The following is a 25,986-nucleotide window of genomic DNA, read 5'->3' as shown; positions in this document are numbered from 1 at the left end:
TCACTGATCTCTCTTTATAGTATATACCTATAAAAATTCACTGATCTCTCTTTATAGTATATACCTATAAAAATTCACTGATCTCTCTTTATAGTATATACCTATAAAAATTCACTTATCTCTCTTTATAGTACATACCTATAAAAATTCACTGATCTCTCTTTATATTATATACCTATAAAAATTCACTGATCTCTCTTTATATTATATACCTATAAAAATTCACTGATCTCTCTTTATATTATATACCTATAAAAATTCACTGATCTCTCTTTATAGTATATACCTATAAAAATTCACTGATCTCTCTTTATAGTATATACCTATAAAAATTCACTGATCTCTCTTTATAGTATATACCTATAAAAATTCACTGATCTCTCTTTATAGTATATACCTATAAAAATTCACTGATCTCTCTTTATAGTATATACCTATAAAAATTCACTGATCTCTCTTTATATTATATACCTATAAAAATTCACTGATCTCTCTTTATAGTATATACCTATAAAAATTCACTGATCTCTCTTTATAGTATATACCTATAAAAATTCACTGATCTCTCTTTATATTATATACCTATAAAAATTCACTGATCTCTCTTTATAGTATATACCTATAAAAATTCACTGATCTCTCTTTATAGTATATACCTATAAAAATTCACTGATCTCGCTTTATAGTATATGCCTATAAAAATTCACTGATCTCTCTTTATATTATATACCTATAAAAATTCACTGATCTCTCTTTATATTACATACCTATAAAAATTCACTGATCTCTCTTTATATTACATACCTATAAAAATTCACTGATCTCTCTTTATATTACATACCTATAAAAATTCACTGATCTCTCTTTATAGTATATACCTATAAAAATTCACTGATCTCTCTTTATATTATATACCTATAAAAATTCACTGATCTCTCTTTATAGTATATACCTATAAAAATTCACTGATCTCTCTTTATATTATATACCTATAAAAATTCACTGATCTCTCTTTATAGTATATACCTATAAAAATTCACTGATCTCTCTTTATATTATATACCTATAAAAATTCACTGATCTCTGTTTATAGTATATACCTATAAAAATTCACTGATCTCTCTTTATATTATATACCTATAAAAATTCACTGATCTCTCTTTATATTATATACCTATAAAAATTCACTGATCTCTCTTTATATTATATACCTATAAAAATTCACTGATCTCTCTTTATAGTATATACCTATAAAAATTCACTGATCTCTCTTTATAGTATATATCTATAAAAATTCACTGATCTCTCTTTATATTATATACCTATAAAAATTCACTGATATCTCTTTATATTATATACCTATAAAAATTCACTGATCTCTCTTTATATTATATACCTATAAAAATTCACTGATCTCTCTTTATATTATTCTTTCTTCTTTGGCTTGGCTTCGCGGACGAAGATTTATGGAGGGGGTAAAAAGTCCACGTCAGCTGCAGGCTCGTTTGTGGCTGACAAGTCCGATGCGGGACAGGCAGACACGATTGCAGCGGTTGCAGGGGAAAATTGGTTGGTTGGGGTTGGGTGTTGGGTTTTTCCTCCTTTGCCTTTTGTCAGTGAGGTGGGCTCTGCGGTCTTCTTCAAAGGAGGTTGCTGCCCGCCAAACTGTGAGGCGCCAAGATGCACGGTTTGAGGCGTTATCAGCCCACTGGCGGTGGTCAATGTGGCAGGCACCAAGAGATTTCTTTAGGCAGTCCTTGTACCTTTTCTTTGGTGCACCTCTGTCACGGTGGCCAGTGGAGAGCTCGCCATATAACACGATCTTGGGAAGGCGATGGTCCTCCATTCTGGAGACGTGACCCATCCAGCGCAGCTGGATCTTCAGCAGCGTGGACTCGATGCTGTCGACCTCTGCCATCTCGAGTACTTCGACGTTAGGGATGTAAGCGCTCCAATGGATGTTGAGGATGGAGCGGAGACAACGCTGGTGGAAGCGTTCTAGGAGCCGTAGGTGGTGCCGGTAGAGGACCCATGATTCGGAGCCGAACAGGAGTGTGGGTATGACAACGGCTCTGTATACGCTTATCTTTGTGAGGTTTTTCAGTTGGTTGTTTTTCCAGACTCTTTTGTGTAGTCTTCCAAAGGCGCTATTTGCCTTGGCGAGTCTGTTGTCTATCTCATTGTTGATCCTTGCATCTGATGAAATGGTGCAGCTGAGATAGGTAAACTGGTTGACCGTTTTGAGTTTTGTGTGCCCGATGGAGATGTGGGGGGGCTGGTAGTCATGGTGGGGAGCTGGCTGATGGAGGACCTCAGTTTTCTTCAGGCTGACTTCCAGGCCAAACATTTTGGCAGTTTCCGCAAAGCAGGACGTCAAGCGCTGAAGAGCTGGCTCTGAATGGGCAACTAAAGCGGCATCATCTGCAAAGAGTAGTTCACGGACAAGTTTCTCTTGTGTCTTGGTGTGAGCTTGCAGGCGCCTCAGATTGAAGAGACTGCCATCCGTGCGGTACCGGATGTAAACAGCGTCTTCATTGTTGGGGTCTTTCATATACCTATAAAAATTCACTGATCTCTCTTTATAGTATATACCTATAAAAATTCACTGATCTCTCTTTATAGTATATACCTATAAAAATTCACTGATCTCTCTCACTCTCTCTATATATAAATAAATAAAGAACCCCGGAGCAGCTTGGGGCGGCGGGGGTGCGCATGCGCACAGCGGATGTTGGGCGCGCCGTCGCAGTTCGTCCTCGTGGCGGCTTCTCCCGGAACCTCATCGCTGGAGGTCGTTGGCGAGGCGGACCGTGCAGCTCCAGCCGAGCTGGCGTGGGCACCACCATGGCGACCGGTTAGCTTCCATCGCGTACTCTCACACCGCTTTGTTCACATGGGCGTCTCTGAATTGTGCATTTGAGGGGCGTCGTCGCTGCAGCGACTAGTTTGGCCGCCGCGAGGCCGGTGAGTCCCAGTCGGATCTCACTCTGAACGCGAGCCCCCCTTTTATTTTGGGTTGGATTGTGGCTGAAGCAATAGGATGTCAACATCCACCTGTCATGCCATGTACCGCCGGCCACGGAGACGGGGGACTTTTGTTCCCCCTGATGTGCGGACCCCAAATTGTTCCAATGTCCCACTGCTCTGGGAATGGTTTGGTCATCCTGCCTGTGGGGTGGGGATGGGGGTTGTGGTGGGGGTGGGGGGTGTGTGGGGTGGGGGGTGTGTGGGGTGGGGGGGTGGGGGTGGGGGTTGACCAGAGTGTTGTCACTAAAGCACGTTGTAAAATTCTCCATTCATTCTTAGCCTCCAGGCAAAGAAGGCATTTTTCTTTGTCAATGGACACACTGCTGTGGGACAGACGTTGATTAAATTGCCTGCAGTCCATGAAGGGCTATGTTTCTTTGTATTTGCTATATAAAGGACACTGTTTGGCCTGCTGAGTTTCCCCAGCATGGTGTTTCTACTTCAGCCACAGTGTCTTCAAGACTTCTGGGTTTTGCTTCTTGATTGAATCAAATTTGAGTAAGGAGGATGGATTTCATTCGAGTAAGGATTAGCTTTGTTTTTGACAGGATGGACCAACAATTTCATGCTTGTGGTTATTTTAAAAAATTGTTCACACTATGAACCATATTAATCACAATACACACAGACATTTCCCTCTTGAATATGCACAGCGGCATTTTCTCCCCTTTATTTCTTCCCTCCCTCCTTCCTAACCCCCTCCAAATCCATTAAACATTCAACATATACAATACATTAAACCCATTAAACAATGTCATCACACAATGAAAATAATCAAGAAAATTCTGTCATCTACTTTTACACACTGGCTCAGTTCATTTTTATCTTATCATTTTAGGGGGTGGAGGTCCGCGGTAGGCCCTCTCTGTTGTGTTCCATGTACGGTTCCCAAATTTGTTCGAATACTGTGACTTTATTTTTTTAAATTGTATGTTATTTTTTTCAATGGAATACATTTATTCATTTCTATGTACCATTGAAATCAGGCTCTCTTCTTATTTCCAAGTTGACATTATACATTTTTTTGCTACAGCTAAAGCTATCATGCCCTTCATCCAGTTTGAGGCCTATTTCTTTACTTCTTATCTTACTTAGAAGAAAGATCTCTGGACTTTTTGGTATGTTGCTTTTTGAGATTTTATTTAGTACCTGATTTAGATCTTCCCAAAACTTTTTCACTTTCTCACATGCCCAAATTGCATGTACTGTTGTTCCTGTTTCCTTCTTACGGTGAAAATATTAATTTGATAATGTTGGATCCCATTTATTTAACTTCTGGGACGTGATATATAGCCTCTGTAACCAATTGTATTGTATTGTGTGTAACCTCGTATTTATTATATTTTTCATGGTTACAGAGCATAACTTTTCCCATATTTCATTTTTTATCTGTATGTTTAATTTTTCCCACTTTTTGTTTGGGTTTATAGCTTATTTCAACATTTTCTTTCTCTTGCAGCTTGATGCACTGTTTGTTATAAATCTTTTTATTATCGTTGTTTCTGTAATCACATATTCATAGCTGCTTCCTTCTGGTAATCTCAGTCTGCTTCCCAATTTGTCCTTTAAGTAGGTTTTCAGTTGGTGGTATGCAAACATTGTACCGTGAATTATACCATATTTGTACTTCATTTGTTCAAATGATAATAAATTATTTCCCAAAAAACAATTTTCTATTCTTTTAATTCCTTTTCTCTCCCATTCTCTAAAGGAAAGGTTATCTATTGTGAAAAGGATTAGTTGATTTTGCATCAGTAATAATTTTGGTAGTTGGTAATTTGTTTTTTTTCCTTTCTACGTGAATGTTCTTCCAAATGTTGAGTAAATGGTGGAGTACTGGTAAACTTCTACGTTGCATCAATTTTTCATCCCACTTATAAAGTATATGTTCTGGTACCTTCTCCCCTATTTTATCTAGGTCTTTCTTGGTCCAAGATAGATATCTGATAGATATCTTAATTGTACTGCTCTATAGTAATTCTTAAAGTTTGGTAGCTGCAAACCACCTTGTTTGTACCATTCTGTTAATTTATCTAGTGCTATCCTCTGTTTCCCCCCTTTCCATAAGTATTTCCTTATTATTCTCTTTAGTTCATTGAAGAATTTCTCTGTTAAGGGAATTGGTAACGATTGAAATAGGTATTGTATCCTTGGGAAGACAATCATTTTAATGCAATTTACCCTCCCTATCAGTGTTACTGGCAATTCTTTCCAATGTTCTAGTCATCCTGTAATTTCTTCATTAATGGCTGATAATTTAATTTGTATAGGTGGCCTAAATTATTATCTAATCTAATACCTAGGTATTGGATTGCTTGTGTTTGTCATTCAAATGGTGATTCTTTTTTAAACTCTGTGTAATCCGCATTATTCATTGGCATCGCTTCACTTTTATTTGCATTGATATTGTACCCTGATATTTCTCCATGTTCCTTCAATTTCTCATGTAGTTCTTTTATTGATATTTCTGGTTCTGTTCAGTATACTATGATGTCATCTGCAATTAAATTGATTTTATATTCCTTCTCCTTTATTTTTATCCCTTTTTCTGATCTTATCAGTTCTGCCAATGGTTCTATTGCTAAAGCGAATAGTGAGGGAGATAGTGGACTTCCCTGCCTGGTTGACCTACTTAATTTAAATTGGTTTGATATATATCCATTTACTGTCACCTTCACCAATGGTCCCTTCTATAATGCTTTAATCCAAATTAATATATTTTTATGGTAGGTTGAACCTCCGTAATACTTTGAATAATTAATTCCATTCTACCCTGTTAAAGGCTTTTTATGCGTCTAAGGCAACTGCCACTGTTGGCGTCTCATTTCCTTGTACTGCATGGATTAAGTTAATGAACTTACAGATATTGTCAGTTGTTTGTCTTTTCTTAATAAATCCAGTTTGATCTAGTTTTACTATTTTTGGTACACAGTCGGCCAATCTGTTTGCTAATAGTTTTGCTATTATCTTATCTGAGTTAAGTGGAGATATTGGCGAATATGATGCTGGTGTTAGTGGATCTTTCCCCGTCTTTGGTATTACTGTAATTATTGCTGTTTTACATGAATCTGGCATGTTTTGTGTTTCTTCAGTCTGGTTCATTACTTCCAGGAGAGGAGGAATTAATAACTCTTTAAATGTTTTATAGAATTCTAATGGGAGTCCTTCCTCTCTAGTCATTTTATTGTTCGGTAGCTTTTTTAATATATCCTGTATTTCCTCTATTTCAAATGGTTTTATCAATTTATTTTGCTCCTCTTCTTGCAATTTCTGTAGTTCAATTTTAGCTAGAAACTCATCTATTTTGTCTTCTTTCCCTTCATTCTCAGTCTGGTATAGTTGCTCGTAGAATTCCTTGAAGTTTTCATTGATCTCTGTTGGGTTATATGTAATTTGTCGTTTTTCCTTGATGCCAATACTATTCTTTTAGCTTGTTCTGTTTTAAGGTACCGAGCTAGTATTTTGTGTGTTTTTTCTCCTAGCTCATAATACTTCTGCTTTATCTTCATTATGTTCTTCTCCACCTTATACGTTTGTAATGTTTCGTATTTTATTTTTTTGTCCACTAACTCTCTTCTTTTTGTTGTATCTTTCCTTGTTGCTAGTTCTTTTTCTGTACTTACTATTTCCCTATTGTAGTCCTTCTACATCTTAGTTAAATAACTTATTATCTGCCCTCTGATGAACGCTTTCATTGCATCCCATAGTATAAATTTATCTTTCACTGATTCCGTATTTATTTCAAAGTACATTTTAATTTGTCACTCAATGAATTCTCTAAAATCCTACCTTTTAAGTAGCATGGAGTTTAATCTCCACCTATACGTTCTCGGTAGGATGTTCTCCAGCTCTATTGCTAATAACACGGGTGAGTGATCCGATAACAATCTAGCTTTATATTCCGTTTTTCTAACTCTCCCTTGGATGTGGGCTGACAACAGGAACAGGTCAATCCTCGAGTATGTTTTATGTCTACTCGAATAATATGAGTATTCCTTCTCCTTTGGGTGGTGTCTCCTCCATATATGAAAAAGTTGCATTTCTTGCATTGATTTAACCATAAATTTGGCTACTTTGTTCTTTCTGCTAGTCTTTTGTCCAGTTTTATCCATCTTTGAGTCCAAATTAAGGTTAAAGTCCCCTCCTATCAATATTTTCCCCTGTGTATCTACAATCTTCAAAAAAAATATCTTGCATAAACTTTTGATCCTCTTCATTAGGTGCATATATATTGACCAAATTCCAAAAATCTGAATATATCTGACATTTTATCATTACATACCTCCCTGGTGGATCTATTATTTCCTCCTCTATTTTGATTGGTACATTTTTATTGATTAATATAGCTACACCTCTGGCTTTTGAATTATATGATGCTGCCGTTACGAGCCCTACCCAGTCTCTCCTTGATTTATTGTGTTCCACTTCAGTTAGATGCGTTTCCTGCACGAATGCTATATCTATTCTTTTATTTTTTTCAGTAAATTTAATAGCCTCTTCCTTTTGATTTGGTTATGTATTCCATTAATATTTATAGTCATATAGTTCAACATGGCCATCTCATATTCTGTTTACACCTCATTTCTTCTTCCTCACCACCACCTTTCCCCTTTTCCCCATTTTCATCTCTCAGTTTTCCCTTTTTGAACTCAATGTATGACAACACTTCTAAAACATAAAATACTTCAACAACTCCCACATCTAAAATTCTCTTAACCCCAAGTGTTCCCCCCCTCTCTGAATTGCCCCTTGTCCCTCCCCTCTCCATTCAGATTGCGAACCTGCTCGCAAGTGTCAACTGATTTCGCAGTGACTGTTATTCTCTCACACCCAACCCCCTCCAGAAGACTTTTATCTTCACATTTAAACAAAGCTCCCCCTCTTTCCTCTTTCCCCCCCCCTCTCCCTTACTTCCCTTTTCTTTCCTTTTAGTTCTTTCTTGTATATTATTTTTACATCTTTATATGTAGTTTGTTGTCATTCTTCGTTCTTGTTACATCTCTTCATCTCTCTTTCTGCCCTGCAGGCGTTTGCAAATTCTCGTGCTTTCTCTGGATCCGAGAACAGTCTGCTTTGCTCCCCCGGGATAACTATTTTAAGCACACCTGGATATCTTAACATAAATTTATAGCCTTTTTTCCATAGGATCGATTTTGCTGTGTTAAACTCCTTCTTCTTAGGAGTTCAAAACTTTTGTCTGGGTCAAAAAATATTCTTTGACCCTTGTATTCCAATGGTTTTTTGTCTTCTCTAATTTTATTCCTTGCCCTCTCCAATATATTATCTCTTGTCGTTATCTCAGAAATTCTACTAAAACGGATCTTGGTTTTTATTGTGACTGTGGTTTCGGGGCTAGTGTTCTGTGTACTCTTTCTATTTCCATTCCTTCCTGTATTTCTGGCATTCCCAGGACTTTTGGGATCCATTCTTTTATAAATTCTTTCATATTTTTGCCATCTTCATCTTTCTTTAGGTCCACTATCTTTATATTGTTTTGCTTACTATAGTTTTCCATTATATCCATCTTCTGAGCTAACAACTCTTATGTTTCTTTAATTTTTTTTCACTGTCTTTCAATTTTCTTCTTAAGTCATTTCCATTTCTACAGCTATTTCTCGTTCTTCCACATTTTCTAATCTTTTCCCTATTTCTGTCATGACCGGCTCTATTCTACTCACTTTTTCTTCTGTATTTTTCATTTCTCTAAATTCTAACGCCAACCATTCTTTTAATGCTTTCATTTGTTCTTGAAATTTTTTAAAATCTATATACTGTCCATCTAATTTACCTTCTTTTCCTCTGTGCAGAGCTTGGTCTTCTTCTGTGTCTGCTCTTGGGTTTGTGTCTTCTACTTCTCTTCCTTGTATCTGTTTCTCTTCTGACTTTCTTGTTGAGCTGCTTACCTCAGTTTGTTGCGTTTTTTTTGCATAGCGTCTTGTTGTTGGTCCTCTTCTTCTGGGCTAGTTATCTGTTGGCTTCCTGTTGCTGTTTTTCTTTCTTATCACTCCCTTTCCTGTTGCTTTCCTCTTCTTCCAGGTGAGAGCCCTGCTGTCAGGCATCTCTCAGCTGGTCACCCTGTGTAGGTTCACTCCACAGCTGGGTCCCCTTCCCGTCGATGTTTTCCTTTTCCTTGGTGTGCGCACGTTGTGCACTCTGTTTTGCTCAATGAGCCATTTTTTCAGTCCCGCAATCGGGAGTTCGCCACCCTGTGTGGTCTCCACTAACCTCTGGGAGCGGGCTCCATTGTCCATGGTGGGTCCCTGCCTCTTCATGCAGGTAAACCCTTCTCCATTCTCTTCCGGTGTCTTTCCTCCTTTTTTCACGTTGTTTTTGGTCTTTCCTCCTTGGGTGCCATTTTCTTTCTTTTCTCCACACCTTTATCTTTTATTTGTTTTGTGTTTCTTGAACTTTGCGTTTTTTTTTCACTTTATTTCTTCTTTTCTGGAGAGGGCTGGTATTCTCCTACCGGCCACTACTCCATCATGTGACTCCTCATGCGTGTGGTTATTGATACTAAATGTTACTTTGATATTATTATAAAGGTTTTCATTTTCTTATGGCAGAACTTTGACTTGCGTTATGTGTTTAAAGATCATCTATATCGGTCAGTGGCAGATTTGAATTTTCCATTTCTGTACATAAAGTGAACGGCCAATGACGTGGCAGGTGGATTATAATGTGTAAAAATGTGAAGTCATTCACGTTGATAAGTCGGAATAATAGAAAGCATTTTTAAACCAAGTGTGTTCAGAGAAACTTTGGTGTACTTTTACACCATTCACTGAAAGCTAACTTACTGGTTCAGTGAGCAATTAGGAAAGGAAATGCTGCCTTTTTTAATATTTTTGATTTTTCGCAGACTCTTATAAATTCATATACACAATACAATCTCTTCTAACACCAGTATTACATACAGAGTGTTTTTATTTCCCCCCCACCTCCTGCCCTGAATCAACTAAGAATAAAGTCATATAAATTATAGAGATATGAAAGACACATATGCCAGTGGGGTTCAACGGCCCCAACAGAAACCTAGGAAAAAGCCTAAGAGAGAGGGAAAAAAAAATCCAAAGTAACTTAATAACCAAAGGTAAGGAGTAAAAAGAAAAAAAAATGACTTACAGAGCACGTCATCTGTGCCATGTCCCATTTCCTTGATCCTAATAGTTTCTCTGTTGGGAAGGATTGTTCTAATATCCTTGGTCCGATGGGGATAATCATATCTGTAAACCAATATACTCTAGATAAAGTTGCTATACTCCAGATAAGGTTACCACATTCCAATGAATGTGTCCTATTTCCTCCTTAAATTGTATGGTTTTCTCCAGGGGAATGCAACTCTGCATTTCCGTATTCCATCATGCAATGTTTAGTTGGGAGTTGGACTTTCACGTGACCGCTATACATTTCCTGGCTACTGTCAAGGCGACGTTCACAAATTGAATTTGGTACTTGGACAGTTTAAAACACATGTCCATGATGTTCCCCAGATGATCTTGTGGAAAATTTACCTTTGTAATTTTTTTTCTGAATGTCCTCCAGGGCCTTGCAGAAGGATCTTGCCTTTGTACATAGCTAGGTTAAGAGGATAAAGGTTCCAATCTCCACACCACACCTAACACACATTTTCGAGATTTCTGGTTTAGCTTTATGTAAATTTTGTGGTGTGATGTATAGTTGATGCAGGAAATTGTATTGCACCAGCCTGTACCTGGCACTAATAACAGTTGTCATACTGTCCAGACACAGGTATGACCAGCACCACTCATGGATAGTTGTGCCCAAGTATAACTCCCACCTTTCCAATGACCTGAGTAAACCCAGCTTCAGGTTCTCATTTTGGAATATGAAATACCTCACAGAAATAAACACTCACATTTTCCCCTTTGTGAATCTCATCACTCAGACGGGCAGGGTCATAGATGGTCCCAATTTATCCCTTAAAAAAAAATCTTAGATGCAGATAGCAGAAGAATGTTCTATCAGACAAATCATATTTATTCCTCAACTGTTCGAATGACATGAGCTGCTCTTGTTTACAACAATCCTTGATTTACCTGACCCCTCTGTGGCACCAAGTATCCAGGATCTTGTTGTCCAGTCATGGGTATTAAGTGGTTCTGGGTCAAGGGTGCTTTGGGAGATATCCCCACCTTCAATCCAATACATTGATTTATTCCATGCTATGTCTGAAGTACATGCTTTAATGTGGGGTTATCCATTTTATTTGAGATTAATTTAGTGTCCCATTTAGATATAAACTCTCCTGCTATCTTTTCACCTACTGCATGTAGTCCAAATTGTGCGCAGGAGGGGAGGGGTAAATGCTGCCTTTGTTGCAAAGAGGTTGGAGTACAAAAGTGAAACTGCACCTGGAAGACAAGTAGATGTTGGAGTAGGCCTTGCTGCCTCTCATCCCTGTTCTGACATTCATTTAGCATTTCTTTACTGCCCTGTCTTCCTATCAAAAAGTCAATGAATCTTTGTATTGAAAAATAGTCAAGATCCAAACCTCCACAGCTACCTAGATTAGAGAATTCTGATGATTCAATGTCTTTTTAAATGAAGTGATATTTGTTATCTTTGTCCTGAGTGGCTGCCCTCTTTGATGTATCCAAGCCAGAGAAAAGATATCCCACATTTGTAAAAGTTCAGTTCACTTCTGTGACATTGCCTTTTCTTCTTCCCACATTCAAGAAATTATTAACATCAGTGTGAGCCCGTTACCCCTGCCTTTTTGTACAGTATCTGGAACAGTAGCAAACAAAATTCAAATTTGATTATTCTCTAAAGGCAGTGCTCATATAGATTTTCTGGATGGTGGTGAGAGTTATGCCTGTGATATACTGAGCTGTGTCCGCTACCTTTTGAAGGGCTTTCTTCCTTTTGAAGGTATTTGTGCCCCATACCAGGCTGCTTAGTACACTCTCTGCTACTCATCTGTTGTAAGTTCTCGAGGTTTCTGATGTAATACTGAACCTCTACAAACCTCAGAGGAAGTAGAGGCGCTGACGTGCTTTCTTCATGATGACATTAGTATGTTGGGTCCAGGAAAGGTCCTCTGAGACAGACTCCCAGGAATTGAAATTTACTTGCCCTCTCCACCTCTGGTCCCCCAATAATGTCTGGATTGTACCACCTCTGGTTTTTCCTTCCTAAAGTCTACAATCATCTCCTTGATTTTGGTGGCATTATTAGTACACTATTTGTGCAAGTTTTCAATCTCCTTCCTGTATGCTGACCTATCACCACTTTTTATACAGCCACTACAGTGGTATCGTCAGCAAATTTGTAAATTGTGTTGTCCTACTTGAGCCAAGCAGTCATAGGTGTAAAGCAACTAGAGTAGCGGCCTAAGTACATAACCCTGTTCTTGCCAATCCTCACTGATTTCAGCACGGTTGTGTCTTGGGTAAACTTATACCTCTCATTTTGATCGTTTTAGATTGGTCACAGTGTTTGAACTACCGAAAGAAAATAGACACACACACCGAGATCAGTTCAGTTTATACAAGGCTTTATTGCTAAATCTAAAGCTGAATTCACACTATAATATGCAAGCCCTTCCCAATTATACTTATCAACGCCTGGACTGGTCCCAACTGCCGAAGCGAGGCAACGACTGCACACTAGCAGTAGGTTGTTGGGGCGCCAGTTGCAGCTTCTATTCTCCACCTCCCTCGACCAGGATGTTAGCTGGACTCTTGAAGTTCTTCTTCTTGCTGAGAGATGTAGCCACCTCTTGGAGAATCTCAAACTTCAGCAGTGGGACCATGGCTTATATTACCCAAAAGTTGTTTCCTTCAGATCTTATCTCTTTGAACAAATGATTTAATTATCTTCAAGGTCTCCTGACAGTCTGCGACCAACAAAAGAAAACTGCATATCTGGGCCTCATGGTGGAAGTTGGATAATGTCTACTGATTCAACTGCATCCTGGACCCCATGGTGGAATTTAGGTGTACTAAATATGCATCCTGGGCCTCATGGTGTGTAAATTGGATTATGTCTGCTGATTCTTTTAAAAAAAAAACAAGCAGGTTCTCAGCCTTGCAGCTGCAGAAGTAAAAAACAGTGTAAATCGGTTAGTGTCACGCCTTCACAGTACCAGTGATCAGAACAAGATGGGGGTTCAAATCCCAGGCTGTCTGTAAGAAGTTTGTATGTTCTCCCCATGTCTGCATAGGTTTTCCCTAGGGGTTCAGGTTTCCGCCCACCTTTCAAAATGTACGGGGGGGGGGTATAGGTTAATGGGGTGTAAATTGGGCAGAACAGACTTGTGGGTCAAAATGGCCTGTAACCATGCTGTATGCTTGAATTAAAAATTTTTTTAAAGTTGTGGACTGGAGTTGAGGAAATCCAGGATCCAATGACACATTAGGGTTTTGAGGCCCTGGTCTTGCAGTTTGCTGATCAGCTTTGAGGGGGTGATAGTGTTGAATGCCAAAATGTAGTTAGTAAAGAGCATCCTGATTTATGTGTCTTTACTGTTCAAGTTTTACGGGGTTTTGTGTGGAGCTAATGAGATAGCATCTACTGTAGATCTGTTGTTGAGGTAGGTAAATTGGAATGGATCCCATGGTGTTGCTCAGAGAGGACCTGATGTGCTTCAACACTACCCCTCAAAACACTTCATTGTGAATGTAAGTGCTATTGGTTAGTAGTCATTTAAGCAGGTTACCACATTCTATATTTGCACTGGTACAATTAAGGTTTGTTTGAAACCGGTGGACCATGCCGAGTGAGATGTTAAAGATATCCATTAAGATATTGGCCAGTTGATCAGCACGTGTTTTCAGTACTTGACTGTGTACTCTGTCCAGACTGGATACTTTCCTGGGATTCACTCTTTTGAAGGCAGCCTGTGAGTCATCTTTGGATACTGACAGCGGAGAATCATCAGGCTGGGTGGGTGGGGTGGTGGTGGTTGTGGGAGGGAGCAGTGGTCCTTCCTTGTTTTTGGTGGTCAACTCATAAGGAGAAGGCATTGAGTGCATCTAGGAGTGAAACTTTGGTGTCTCTTAGGGCCCTAGTTTTGGTTTTGTAGCAGGTTTATCATTTAGGCCCTAAAATGACAATTGTTTGGATACTACTCCCCAACTTATCCTCTGTAACATCAATGACAACACTGGTGCAGTCCTGTACCTTTAACTTCACGGCCAACTTCCACTCTTTTTAAATTTACCTTGACTACCTCTGACACTTCCCTTCAGGAAACAAGCTATCCACCTTGATATGAAGGCTCAAGCCTGAAATGCCAGTTATGTATTTTTATCTTTGCTATGTAAAGGACACTGTTTGACCTGCTAAGTTTCTCCAGCATTGTGTTTTTACTTCGACCACGTTGTCTGCAGACTTTCATGTTTTATTTCAAATGATCCACTGATATCAACTACAAATTCACTCACTCATTTACCTGGATTGTATCTCTTCCCATCCCTTTCTTGTGTTTGCTTCCAGGATGAGTCCTTCCACTCCAGGACATCCAAAATGTCCGGTTTTCTTTAATAACTGGATTTCCCCTTGGATAAACTTTGCACCTGTATCTCCTCTATTTCTCATCCTTCTGCCCTTACCCCACCTTCCCCCAGGTAAAACAAGAACATAGTTCCTCTGGTTCTCACTCTTCACTCCATCAGCCTCTGCATTGTCACATCATCCTCTGACGCTTCTGTCACTTTCAACAGGATCCCACTGCAAGGCACATTTTCCTCTTTATCCTTATTTGTTTTTCCACAGCGTTCAGTCTCCGACACTCCCTACTCCACTTTCCACCCTTGCAACCCTCAAACACTTCCTGCGTAAGCACAGTAAATGCAAAAACTCTTCTCCCTCTCATCTATCCTGACCTTCACATAATTGACTTTCCAGTTGAGGCAGAGCTTCACATGCCAACTAAATCTGCTGCTTTTGATATACTCAGTCTAGACTCCACACCAGTGAGACCAAACTTAAATTGGATGACCGCGTCGCTGAATACCTATGCCCTGTTTGTGGGTCTAAACTTGAGCTTCCTGTAGCCAAACATTTAACTCCCCCAACCATTCCTGCAGTGACATGTCTGTCCTTGGCCTCATCCATTGTCAGGGTGAGGCTAAAGGTAAATTTAAGGATTATCACATTGGTTGTTTTTAATATTTCAGGTGAACCCCATCCTCATTTGCGTCCACTGCTCCCATCTTTTCTTCACCTAGTCCTGTCCTTTCTTTCCTCTCCCCCTCGTTTCTCTCCCCCACCTTCTTTGCAATGTTTTCTCCCTCTACTGGTCTCAACACCTCTTGCATCTTTTGTCCTATATGAGCTCTGTGCCCCTCCCTCAGCTTCTTTACCCCTTTATGGATGTAACTTCACCTATCTCAGTGTTGATAATGAGTTCATTGGCTGAAATATTAGCTAATTATTTCTACCCTTGGATGCTGTCTGACCTCCTGAGTGCCTCCACCAATTCATTGTTTGCTCAAATTATTAATCCAGTCAACTTAATCTCTCCACCGGTCAACCAATCAATCTGACAAACATTTGCTGTACACATGTCCTCTCTTGAGTAGCAAGACCAGTCCTTTATACAATAATCCAGTTGCAGTCAAGACAGTGTCTTGTATTGTTGTGGAAAAATATCTCACCTTTTGGATTCATCTTCCCTTGCAAAAGTAATTGCAAAAGTTGCCTTCCTAATTGCTGGTTAGCTTTTGGTGATCATGTATAATAATACCCAAGTTCCCCTGAACACAAATGTCTTTCAATCTCTCACTGTGTAAAATGTACTCTATGATTCTATTTTTTTGGCAAAGTGGATGACTTCATCATGAAGTCATATCCTTTAATCTATGTCCTCCCGAAACCGTTATGTATCCTCTTGACATTTTTTGCTGCCGTCTATCTTTGCACATCAACAAGTTAGCAAAATTCCATTTGCTTTCTCACCCAAATCATTCATTGCTGACAGTCTATACTCTTGCATCAACCCTGTGGTATGAGAATGAGCTCCTGAGTTTTTTTTTAATCACTTGACAAATCCACAATCCAGTTTGGTATATTATCTCCAATATCATTCTCTCTAATTTCTGATTAATAACCTCTTGGTGGCACTGCAAAGGCCTGATTAAAAATCGAAATATTTCACATTGGTATTAAAAAAATTGCTCGTTAGAACCTCAAAAACAAAGCTAACCAGTTTATTTCATACATGCCCTAAGGTCACCATGCTTTCCTGGGGGAGTGGGGGGGGAAATCTTGCCTGACAAACCTACTGCAATTTTTTTTGAGGTAACCATGAGCAAGCTAGATAGGGACCTTCAGGGGATGTTGTACAGTATCTTTCTGATTATCTGAAAACTACAACCAAAATTCTCAGTTATCCAAAATTTTCAAAGTTGAAATTTTTTTTTCTTAAATTTATGCATTTATCTTATTTTGAAAGCAGAGATCACACTTTTTGCTAAGAATTAAACATTATTTTATGCTTGAAAAACTTTTCATTTTTTTTCTTGTTGTAACCGCTGATGCAAGTTTTTGCTGATGCTACTGGACTCCTGAAAGCTATTTTTCAGTTATCTGTAAAATGTCCGGTCCCAAGCATTTCAGATAATCTGAAACTTCCTGTATATTTGGATTTTCAAAAGACTTTTGACGATGTGCTTCACATGAGGCTGCTTAACAAGATAAGAACCCATCGAATTACAGGAAAGATGCCACCATGGATAGAGCATTGACTGATCGGGAGAATAGGAATAAAGGGATCCTATTCTGGTTGGCTACTGGTTATTAGTGGTGTTCCACAGTATTGGGGCTACTTTTTGTGTTGTATGTTAATAATTTGGATTGCAGAATAAATGTCTTTGAGGCTAAGTTTGCAGATGAAACAAAGATAGATGGAAAGGCAGGTAGTGAGGAGGAAATGGAGAGGCTGCAGAGAAACTTGGATAGATGAAGAGAATGGCAAGTGGAAATACAATTATCAAAGGGGAATAAAAGAAGAGACTATTGTCTGGTTTGGGGAGGGGAGGAATTCAACCTTTGGTGCTGCAAAGGGACTTGGGAGTCCTCGTGCAGGATACCCTAAAAGTTATCCTCCAGGTTGAGTCGGTGGTGAAGAAGGTGACTGTAATGTTGGCATTCATATCCAGAGGAATGAGATATAAATAGCAGGGATGTGATATTGAGACGTTGTCAGGCACTGGTGAGAACTCAACTGGAGCATGGGGTACAGTGTAAGGCTCCTTATTTAAGGAAGGATGTACTGGCATTGGAGAGGGTTGAGGGAATATTCACAAGAATTATTCTGGAATGAAGGGAATCAGCATATGAGGAACTTGTGACCGGTCTTGGAGTGTGCTCTTTGGAGTCAGAAGAATGAGGGGGGACCTCATAGAAAACATCTTGAATGTGGTAAAGTTGTTTCCCATAGTAGGGGAGTCTAGGACAAGAGGGCACAACTTCAAGACTGAAGAGTGCCCACTTAAAACAGGAATGTCTTTAGCTGAAGAATGTGTTTTTTTTCTACCATGGGCAGCTGTGGAGGCTTTTGTTGGGTGTATTTAAGGCAAAGATTGATAGGTATCTGAAGAGCCAGGGTATCAAACATTATGGGGAGAAGGCAGGAGAGTGGAGCGGAATAGATCAGCTCATGATGGAATGGCGGAGCGGACTCAAAAATCGAATAGCCTACTTCTGCTCCTATATCTTATGGTACAAATACTTGAAAATGCTTGGAAAACTAGGCTCTGGCAGTGGTATTAGTAGAAATTTAGTGTTTTGTGGTAGCATCATAGTATAAACATTCATATAAACCACTTTTACAACAATTTTTTTAAAAAGAAAAGCATGAAAAGTAAGGCAGTGTCTTTGGTTAATTAATTATTCAAGAATTTGATTGCAGTGGGGAAGAAACTGTCCCTGTGCCACTGAGTGCTCATCTTTAGGCTCCTGTACCTTTTTCCCCATGATAGCAGAGTGAAGAGGGTGTGGTCCAGGTGGTGGGGGTCTTTGAGGATGGAGGCTGCTTTATTAAGACACCACCTCTTATAAGGCACTTTCAGGTGGCCAATTGACCCGCTTGTAAAGCTGCATATTTTGGCAAAATGCAGCTGTGGGAAGGCCACATGAATGTGCAGGAGGCGCCTCCTCCGAGAGGGATAATCCCCCCCAGCACAGTGGCCTCCCCAGCCATCTGAATGCAACCGCCTAAAAGCTGTCATTCGGATGACAGTCAGCTGGCCAGCGCCTGACAGCTCCTCTCACAGTCTCCACACTGTCAGGCGGCTGGCACAGGCTGTCAGTGCGGGGACGTCCTCACACTCGCTCTGCCCCGCTCTCTCCCCACTCACGAAATCAGTCCCCACACTGTCGGGCAGCCGGCGCAGGCTGTCCCCACGCTGTCGGGAATGATTTCGGGAGTGGGGAGAAGGGGGCTGAAGCGGGCAGCGGGGGAGAAGGAGGCTGGCTGAAACAATGCCGGTACCTGACTCAAGCGCCCCCTCGCCGCTCGCTCCAGCCCCCTTACCCCCCCCATTGCCAGTTGCTCCAGCCCCTGTAACCCCCCCTCCCCCCCCCGGCCAGCCGCTCCAGCCCCATGAGTGGGGAGAGAGCGAGGCAGCGGGATCAGTGTGGGGACATCCCCGCGCTGATAGCCTGTGCTGGCTCTCCCAGCTGACAGCCAGCCATCCTGAATTGAAAGCCCAAGGGACAGGAGCTAGAATGCGCTCCAATGCGCATCCCGGCACAGCTGTCCTTTCAAGTGGCCAGCGCTGCGCTTTCAACGCTGCCACCTGAACGGTAATTTAAAGTGCCACTTCTGCTTCTTCAGGCGCATTCTTAGCAGAGAATGCATCTGAAAAAGCCTATAGATAAACTCAATGGAGTGAAGGCTGGTTCCTGTGATGTTGCAGGCCAAGTTAACAACCCTCTGGAGTTTTTTTTGTCCTGAGAGTGGGCACCTCAGTACCAGACAGTGATGCAGCCAGCCAGAATGCTTTCCACGGTACACCTGTCGAAGTTCTCTGGAGTCTTGGGTGACATACCGAATCTTCTCCAGCAGCTCACAAAGTATATCTGCTGGCGAGCCTTCATCCTGATTGCATATGCAATGACAGATATGATATTCACATGAATGGCTTGACTATTCCTGCCTCAGGTCTAAATGGCAGATTCCTCGGTGTAATTATTAAGAAATTGAGGGCAACTTTATCCAGCCTGGGAATTTGACGAAAATTAGGGAACCAATGGAGAACGATCAGCAATTTGGACACTTTTGTGTATGTATGTGAATTTTAAACTTGGCATTTGCACTGATAAATTTTTAGGATTTGGGAAGGAGAGACCACAGCTCCTCACACCTGTCTGCATTGACGGGAAGGTGGTGGAGGGTGCCTGAACCTTCAAGTACCTGGGAGTTCATGTTTCAGAAGACTATTCCTGGAGCAAGCACCTCAAGGCAAATATGATGAAGGCACACCAGCACCTCTACTTTCTAACGAGTCTGAGAAGATTTAGCATAGCGTCAAAAATTCAATCAACCTTATGCAGGAGCAGTCTGGAAAACATACTGGCTGCTTGCATTAAAGACTGGTTTGACAATTCAAATGCCCAGAAATACAGAAGGTAGCAAATGCAGTCCAGTCCATCATGGGCTCTGAACTCCCATTCCATTGCAGTCATTGCAGCCAACATCATAAGGGATCTCTGCCAACCTGGTCACAGTCTCTTTTCACTGATGCCTTCAGGCAGAGGTATAGAAGCCTGAAAACCAGCAGCTCCAGGTTCATGGTTTCTTTTCAACGTCTGTCATACCCTTGAATCTCTCCTGGACTGCTCCGACTGCGAGTTAGAGTTTTGATACATCTGTACATTGTACAAGGAATTTGAAAATAAGATGTGAAATTCAAAATTTGAGATCTTTCTGGAGCCTTTGTACAAGTTTTGTGTGGGAATATGTGATATTGAGGAGGTTGAGGGTTTTAAAATGGTACTGGCAGAATAATGTCAATAAATGATTTTAGTTTGCATCATTTTGAATTTTCAGGATTTTACAACATTATTTTTGTTTGGCACCATATTAACAAGAATAAAAATCAAAATTCAGTGCATCGTCTCTTGTTACAATATTCCTGATTCTTAAAGATTTTATTTTGGTCTGTGTGAAGCAAATCATCTTTATCAATGTTAACCAATTTTTGAAAATTTAAACCTGCCATATTGAAGTGCCAGTTGATGAAGTAGACAAAGACGATGCGATCAAACAATAATCATGGCTTTTATTAGCAGAAACTCATGGTACAATAATGAAAGACAATAGATGCATGTACAGTTATGCCCAAGGGGAGTGTCCTTAACAGGAGAGATAATGCTCAGCCAATGTTAGTACAGCAAGGCTCGCCAGAGCTGGGGGAGACAGGCAGCTTGGCAGACATTCAGCACACAAATGTATTTAAACTAAAGGATATAGAATGTAACATTATCTGCCAATTTTGAGTAATAATTGACAACATGTCCTACTTCATTATAGTAAGTTCACTTTAGTTTTGATACTATTCTCAGGATTCGAGTACTATTGTATTTTCATTCTGGGGAAAACCTCATCTTTATTCCAGGTGCAGCTTAAGACAGTTGTGTGTCAATTATAAAAGAAAGTAGTGCTGAAATCTGACAGCAGCTCTTCTCCTTTCATGCCCTATTCTCTTACCCCTACACTCTGAATGAACCTCTCAATATAAAAGTGTGTTGCCTTTTCTCCCTCCCAACTCTGTTACTCTATACTATCATGGCAGACTATATTTCTCACTGGACTGCTTGTAAAACAAACTTTATCACTGCATCTTGCTGCATTTGACAATACACTTGAACAAATCTGATGCTACTGCCTTAATTTGTTATTGCTATTTTATGTTGGACATTGTAATCTTTGATTGTAAGCAAGCCTATAACAGAAATTTGTGGTGGACCTTGACATGAATTTGAAAGATGCATTAATTATCTAATAAATTTGGAATGTATTTATTTTGGAGTTACTATATTGTGGCCATTACAGAGAATTGGCTGATGCGAGGACAGGATTGGTTGATGCATGTTCCAGGGTTTAGATGTCTCAAAGGGATAGGGAAACAGGTAAAAGGGCGCCATTGCTAATCAAAGATAACATCACAACTGCAGAAAGGGAGGATGGATTGTTGACTGAGGCCACTGAGGAGCAGATAAGTAGGCAGATTTTTGGAAAATTGCAAAAATAGCAGGATTGTTATCATGGGAGACTTCAACCCACAATATTGACTGGCACTTCAGTGCAAAAGGTTCAAATGGGGCAGAATTTGTCAGGTGTGTCCATGAGAAATTCCTGTTACAATATGTGGAGAAGTCAACTGAATAGAGGCTATACTGGAGGATGAACCTGGTCAAGTGACAAGACCTCTTGGTGAGTGAGCATTTTGGAGGCAGAGACCATAGCTCCCGGACATGGATAGGAGCAGGCAAAATAGGAATGCCTTTAATTTTGGAAATTATGATGTTTAGTTAAAGCAGGAACTTGGGAGAGTAAATTAGGGACAGCTGTTTTTGGGGAAAAGCACAGCAGAAATGTGGGGGAGGATTAGGGAATACTTGCGCAGGTTTCGAGATAGGTTTATCCCAATAAGACAGGGAAAAGATGGTAGGATAAAGGAGCCTGGTTGACAAGTGGAACAGCCAGTCAAGAGGAAGAAGGAAGCCTGCATAAGGATGAGGAAGCAGAAGTCAGGAAGGGCTTGTGAGAATTGTATAGTAGCCAGAAAGGAACTTGAGGAAGGACATGCAAAGCAGAATGGGATACAAGAAGGCCTTGGCTAATAGGATTAGGTAAAACCCTAAGGCATTCTAAATGTACATGGAGAACAGGGATGATTAGAGTAAAGATAGCACTTGTTTGGGATAAAGGAGGAAATGTGTACCTGCAGCCAAAATAAATACTTTGCTGCACTGATGACCAGAGAGGGACCTTGGTGAATGTGAAGTCAGTATAGGACTGGCTTGTGTGCTGAAGCATGTCAAGGTTAAGAAGTTTATATCTTAAAAAAAAAAATTCAGATGGGCGTGCCCGGGACCAGATGGTATATACCCCAGGTTATTACAGAAAGTGAGGGAAGAGCTTGCTAAGGTGTTGGTGACGACCTTTGAGTCCACCCTGGCCATAGAAGAGGTACAGGAGGAATGGAGAATGGCAAATGTAGTCCACTTGTTTAAGAAAGGTAACGGGGAGATTCCTGGGAATTGTAGACCAGTGAATTTTGCATCAGTGGTGGGCAAATTATCTGAGTATTCTTGAGGACAAGATTTCCGAGCATTTAGAGAAACGTGGTCTTTGGAACAGCCAGCATTGCTTTATGAGGGGTAAGTTGTGTTTCATGTGCCTAATTGAGTTTTTTGAGGTGGATTTGAAGGATATAGATTTTTGTAATGTGTTTAAAAAGCCCCCCCACCCCCTCATCTACCTTTGCTGGGCTTGTCTGCATGTAATAAGATCTCTGGAACCTTGGCTGCTTGAATTCAGGATTGGCTTCCTTTCAGAAGACAGAGGGTGGTAGTAGATGGAACATATTCTGCCTGGAGATCAATGATGAGTGGAGTTTTGTAGGGATCTGTTGTGCTCTGATTAATGAATTAGAACATGGATGTGTTTAAGCTCCACAGTTTTTATGTTCCAGAAAACCATCTGAGGTCTCTCTCTCTCCTTTTATGTTGCAGAGAATGTCAGCTTGCTGTTTAAATTGTACTACTTGATGGTAATGACAGTTGTAGCTGCCACCTACATAGTGGTATTACGATATACAAGAACAGTCTTAACGGAGATGTACTTTGCAACCACAGCTGTTTGTGTTACTGAAGTCCTCAAATTAATTTTAAGCCTAGGTATGTTAAGAAGGTAAGTGTGAAATTTAGTACCACTTTCCACAACATTTAATAATTTTATAAATTATTTGTCAATGGTGTTTCTACTGCTTTTGCCCCATTCATTTTGCATTAGAAGGCTTGTATTACTGTCACCTGTGCGTTACAATTCTCTCCCATCTTGGCTTTTATTGACATCTTCTTTTGGGTGTATTCAGGCAGTACAGTCTCGTGGGCCAGAAGGGTCTATTACTGTGTAAATTTAAGAAAAAATTGATTGCCATCCAAACCATTACAGGGAAAATTTGCTTCATTCACCAGCAATACACTGAGGCACAATCTATAAAATGCTCTCTGTTACTCTGAATCACCTCCTATATCCAATATTTGTGGTAGCTTGTGACCGCTACCTTAAAAATTTAAATAAAATTAATATAGTAGAGATGCAGCCCATGAGCCTGCACTTCCTAATTACACCCACATGACCAGTTAACCTCCTAACTGTATATCTTTGGAATGTAGGAGGAAACTGGAGTACCCGGTGGAAATGCATGCAATCACCGAAAGAACGTACAAGCCTCTTGTAGATGGTGGTGGATTCAAACCTGGACCACTGGCGCAGTCATAGCATTAAATTAACCCTTGTGCTTGCTGTGCCACCCTAAAATGTGATTGGAGATTACTGATTATTGCTCTGCCAGCAGCCCCCTAAAAATAATAAAAAACATTGTTGTTTCTTCCATGCTGCCTATATGCTGCATGTACGTTTCAAATTAAGAAAATGAGGTACATTTCCTTTCTTGACCTGATACTTTTACCTGACAAGCCAGACATAGTTTAATTTTAATTTAGACAGTAACAGGCCATTTCACACATGAAAATGTTTTTGTTCTTTTGAGGAATTACAAAGGAAAATTGGTATTAGTGGAAATTCTGTATTTGTATATTATCAGTTAAGATCATTTGTAAAACAGGTATGTGGCCGACATATGTTTTTATTGAAATAAGTTGAAATGGGGAAAAGATTTGGGTTCTATAATAGCTGAAGAAGCTTGGATGGAAATTTGTCAGAATAGTATTCAGAAATTGATTAATGCTAGATTAGTGATGATTAATTATAATTTTATACGTCAATTATGTTTAACACCAGAGAAATTAAAAAAGTTTGGTCTTAGTAAGGTAGATTGTTGTTTTCGTTGTGATCAGACAGCTAATACTTTTTTACATACAGTTTGGTTTTGTGATCGATTACAACAGTTTTGGAAAGGTATTCAATCTATATTTAATAGTTTATATAATATCTATATTGTATTAGATCCTGATATTTTTATTAGGGAATATGCAATTATTAATCGATTTAGGCTTAAATTATTATCAGATTTCTTTAATCTATTTAGCCTTAGCAGTGGCTAAGAAATGTATAGCGCTTACTTGGAAAGATAGAAATATACTAACCTTAGATAGGTGGTATTTAGAGATGAAGTCTTGTTTAATTATGGAAGAGATATCTTTTTCAGTTCATAAGATGTCTTTTTATAAGCTGAAGTGGACTTCATTTGTTAAGTACATGCAATTAAGTCTGATTTTAAATATGTTTTATGTGTGATATTTTAGATTTGATAACTTTTTTTAATTAATATTTTTACTTGTTATTTTCTTTTGTTTGTGAGTGTTTTTTTATATAATATTACTAACTTTATTAATTCTTCACTCTTGGGGGGAAGGGTGGGGTTTTTATATATAGTTTTTTTTTTAGTGGTCGTATAAATGGGTGGGGTTAGATTGATTTAAGTTGGGTTATTAATGTTGTGTTGCAATAATTACTTCATTTTTATTTTTTCTTTAATGTAATTTTGTTTTATTCATGTAATAAAATCTTTAAATAAAGTTTAAAAAAAAACACATGAATCCGTGCCACCCAATTTTTACACCCCATTAACCTACACCCCTAGTACGTTTGGAATGGTGGGAGGAAACTGGAGCCCCCAGGGAAAAACCAAGCAGACAAGGGAGAAAGTGTAAACTCCTTACAGACAGCATGGGATTCAAACTCCCGTCCCTAAAGGCGTTACACTAACCGCTATGCTAACCGTGCCACTATCTAGCACAGCACATCGTCTTGCCACACATCCGGTCCTATTTATTGCTCTTCTGTAAGGGTGAGGCATGAGACCTTCAGTATGCATCTTTTTGATTATTGATAAGAGATGCCTTATTACCTTATTCCTTTTTTTCCTCAGGGATGTAGGCAGTTTCAGTGGGACGCTGTCATCTTTGAATGAGAACATACTAAAGAGTCCCAAAGAATTGCTGAAGCTCAGTATTCCATCTTTAGTGTATGCTGTTCAAAACAATATGGCCTTTGTGGCACTCAGTAACTTGGATGCAGCAGTATATCAGGTAATAAATAAGTTTGTTGTCTAAAACACACAAGAACAATGTACATATAGTTGAAATATCTGGGATACAGTAAAATCCGCCTAGTATTCAGAATTCAAGCAATCAGAAAAAAAATTTGAGGAAAATAAATTTTAAAAATTAAAATAAATAAGAATAAAATAATAGGTTAAAAATACATAGCTTTAAAATTGTAAAAGTTCTTTGATACTTAAACCTTTGTTGAAGATGGGAGCAAATATTCAGCCAGTGGAGTGCCTTGGTCGTGGTTTGTTCGTAGCAGCTGTTTGAAGAAAGTTGTGTGAAACAGCAATGGTGTCGCTCTGGATGAAGAGCTGGTTGATGCCGCTCGCCGTTGGGGTGACTCAAAAGGGTCTCCTTTATCCTGCTTAGTAAGAGTCACTTTATTTGTAAACTTGAGGGGGAGGGGGAGGGAGGGTTAATGATCTAAAATGTTATTGTCCGTCTTTTGGTTGGCTTTATGGAGGGAGAGGAACCTGCTGATGCAGCAACGATTAAATGTTTTCAAAGAATGTGACTGAAAATAAAGTAAAATGCTTTAAGGTTTATATATTCATGCAAATGAAGTTGGTTCAGATTACTGTACTTTTTTGATTTTTTTTTATCAAAGAATGTGGATTTTACCTCAGTTGGATGTAATCCTTAAAATTAATCTTTAATTATTCAACAAAGGTAAAAGTTTATGGG

At 39.5% G+C, this 25,986-nt stretch overlaps 1 protein-coding gene across 5 annotated transcripts in view; it reads left to right on the top strand.

Moving 5' to 3' along the window:
• Window positions 1-2,740: 2,740 nt before the first annotated feature.
• slc35a1 (solute carrier family 35 member A1) overlaps window positions 2,741-25,986 on the top strand; it is a 106,061-nt gene continuing 82,815 nt past the window's right edge. For 4 of the 5 annotated variants that reach the window (XR_011340715.1, XR_011340716.1, XR_011340714.1 and 1 more), the window contains exons 1-3: window positions 2,741-2,854; window positions 22,738-22,915; window positions 25,122-25,281. Coding sequence is in view for 2 of the 5 variants with exons in the window: in XM_069887366.1 (XP_069743467.1) it covers window positions 2,845-2,854; window positions 22,738-22,915; window positions 25,122-25,281 (348 nt within the window). In the remaining 3 variants the exon portion in view is untranslated. The other variant, XM_069887367.1, reaches the window with a different exon arrangement.

This window comes from Narcine bancroftii, chromosome 6, assembly GCF_036971445.1.
Source record: "Narcine bancroftii isolate sNarBan1 chromosome 6, sNarBan1.hap1, whole genome shotgun sequence".
Lineage (NCBI taxonomy): Eukaryota > Metazoa > Chordata > Chondrichthyes > Torpediniformes > Narcinidae > Narcine > Narcine bancroftii.
This window is presented reverse-complemented; position numbering and strand designations above follow the sequence as displayed.